Consider the following 2,430-nt stretch of genomic DNA (forward strand, 5'->3'; position numbering starts at 1 on the left):
TTGAAGCATCCAGTGTTAGGTCTTCTCCCTCTGTTCTGGACTGAAGAAGATGGGTCTCCTACAAAGCAGACTGGGCCCCTGACCCTGGCTGGCTGTGGCAGTCAGGTCAAGATGCTGCAAAGTACACCGTGGCGGGGCTTCAGGCACTAAAGCAGACCTTGTGCAAAAAGGGTCGAAGAAAGGTTGGCTCTGGGTAGGCACTACATACAGCACATGGAGCAGCCCTGATAAGCCCCCAAACGCTCCCTGGGGGACCCTGGATTGGAGCAGAAGAACATAGTAAGGAAGAGTCACAGAGGCTTTCACAGCACTTGAGGCAAGATTTGCTGCATAAAGTTATATGTCTGGGTCAGTGCAAAACCGTAATTGCAGAAACAGAATTAAAGAAAATCCACCCTGGGACAATTGTGAGCACAGGCCAGGGATTCAAAGGTTTAAGAGAGGAGACTGCAGAGGCATCCACAGCAGATGAGTGGGAAACCACAAAGGGAAAGGATCTGACCCCCCCGGCTCTCCCTTGAAAGGTAGGCACCACTCCCAGGTGCATCAAGCAAAGCACAAACCCGCTTCCAGGGCAAAAGAGCAACACGTGGTGTAGCTTTGTGGTTTTCCTTTCACTAACAGCCAGCTCCTAGTCATGCATAGAATCACACCCAGGATGTTGTCCACTCCCTGAGCACACCCTTGCCAAGTGCAAAAAGGAAGGGCTCCCCAGATGTGGACTGAAGCAGACACAATGGGATGAATGAGGACCATAAGTGTCACAGTTCTTTCTCCAAATGGAGAAGCAACAAGTGCATGCTTGTCACAATCACTGCAGGGAGAAAGGAACACATCTTCAGCACAGGTCTGAGCTGGCACAGGGGCCAAGGCAACGCCCAGTTTGGATTCCTAGGGCTCTTGCTTACCTGCTGGCTGCGGCTGACCGACCCTGTCATCGGTAAAGGAGGAGGAAGAAGAGAGCCATAGAGAGGAGAACTTCGTGTTTAATATCTGCCAGGGAACCTACAGGCTATTCTGAAGCCATGGCAACAAATAATCTCTTTAAAGGTCTTGCGCATCTCCTGGCTGCGGAAGGCATATATCAGAGGATCGATCACGGAATTACACATGATGAGGATGAGGTACATGTTGAAGTGGGACATGAAACAAGAGCAGTAGAGGTTCTGAGGGCACGAAATCATTAAGATGAGATGAAGGAAGAAGGGAGCCCAGCACACGATGAACACACCCAGCAGCATGGTGAGCGTGATGGCGCCCTTCATGCTTGTCCTCTGCCGTACGGAAGTATACCCGGGGGCAGCCGCTATCCGCTTGACATGGGTCCGTGCCAGGAGGAACATGTGGATGTACAGAGACACCATGAGGAAGAGCATGGTGAAGAACATGGAGATGAGGCAGATGATGACGTAGGTGGATTCGTAGTAAATGATGAAGACGATGCCGCAGCCGGTGCAGAAGGTCCAGATGCACGCGATGATCACCCCAGAGCGCCTCGCTGTCATGATGTGGTGGTACCGCAGGGCGTAGAAGATGGTGACGTATCTGTCCACCGCAATGGCCAGCAAACTACACATGGAGGCCACCACGGAAATGCAGATCATGGAGTCAAACACGTTGTCAATCTGACGCACAAAGGCGTCCGCGATCACCAGGTGCTTGTTATTGATTAAGTAGATAGTGATGGTCTCCCAGGCGTTGGACATGCTCACCAGCATGTCAGCCACTGCTAGGCTGCACACGAAGAAGTACATGGGAGAGTGCAAGTTCTTGTTCTTCACGATGGCGCCGATGACCAGGATGTTCTCCAGCAAGCTGATGAGCCCCAGAGTCAGGAACACCTCCACAGCGATGCCCATGTCTTCACACGGCGAAGACCTGTTCTTGACATTTGGTCCAGAATGGTTGCCTTCTGTGGCATTCAAGTTGAGGTCCACGAAAGGCAGGTGAGATGAGGAATTCATTGCTCGAGAAAAGTGCTCCTCTGCTGGCGGCCGATTACTGTAAAATAGGGTTTTCTCATGATCCAGAGAGGTTAGTAGTGTCCCAAAGAAACACAACAGCATGCCGACAGCAAGTGCAAGCTGACAAAGGCTGCGGCAGAGGCGAGAGCCAGGCTTGGCCACTCTGGCTTGCAGTCCTGCCCCCTGGAGCACCGCCCCTCCAACATTCAGGCTTAAACTCCCACCAGCCTCTTGAAAACTCTGCTCCCTGCAAGATCCCATCCTTCCGTTCCTCACCAGCACGGCAGTACCCCTCCCTGCCCAGCATAGCTTCATTCCTTCTGCCTGTTGTCCTAGTTGGTGCCCAAGTTCACCCTCCAACGTGTCCCCTGCACACAACCTGCAAAATCCCAGCCCCACACCCAGTGTTCACAACCCTAAGGCTACGGCATCCCGATTTCCTCGGGTTTCTCAACAGAGAGATCCC

General features: G+C 52.6%; 1 protein-coding gene across 1 annotated transcript; it reads right to left on the reverse strand.

Moving 5' to 3' along the window:
* Positions 1–921: 921 nt before the first annotated feature.
* MC5R (melanocortin 5 receptor) lies at positions 922–1,964 on the reverse strand. The gene has a single exon (XM_062200217.1). It carries the CDS (start codon positions 1,962–1,964, stop codon positions 987–989), a length of 978 nt encoding a protein of 325 aa, XP_062056201.1. The 3' UTR covers positions 922–986.
* Positions 1,965–2,430: the final 466 nt, after the last annotated feature.

The sequence above is a fragment of the Lepus europaeus genome, chromosome 9, assembly GCF_033115175.1.
Source record: "Lepus europaeus isolate LE1 chromosome 9, mLepTim1.pri, whole genome shotgun sequence".
NCBI lineage: Eukaryota > Metazoa > Chordata > Mammalia > Lagomorpha > Leporidae > Lepus > Lepus europaeus.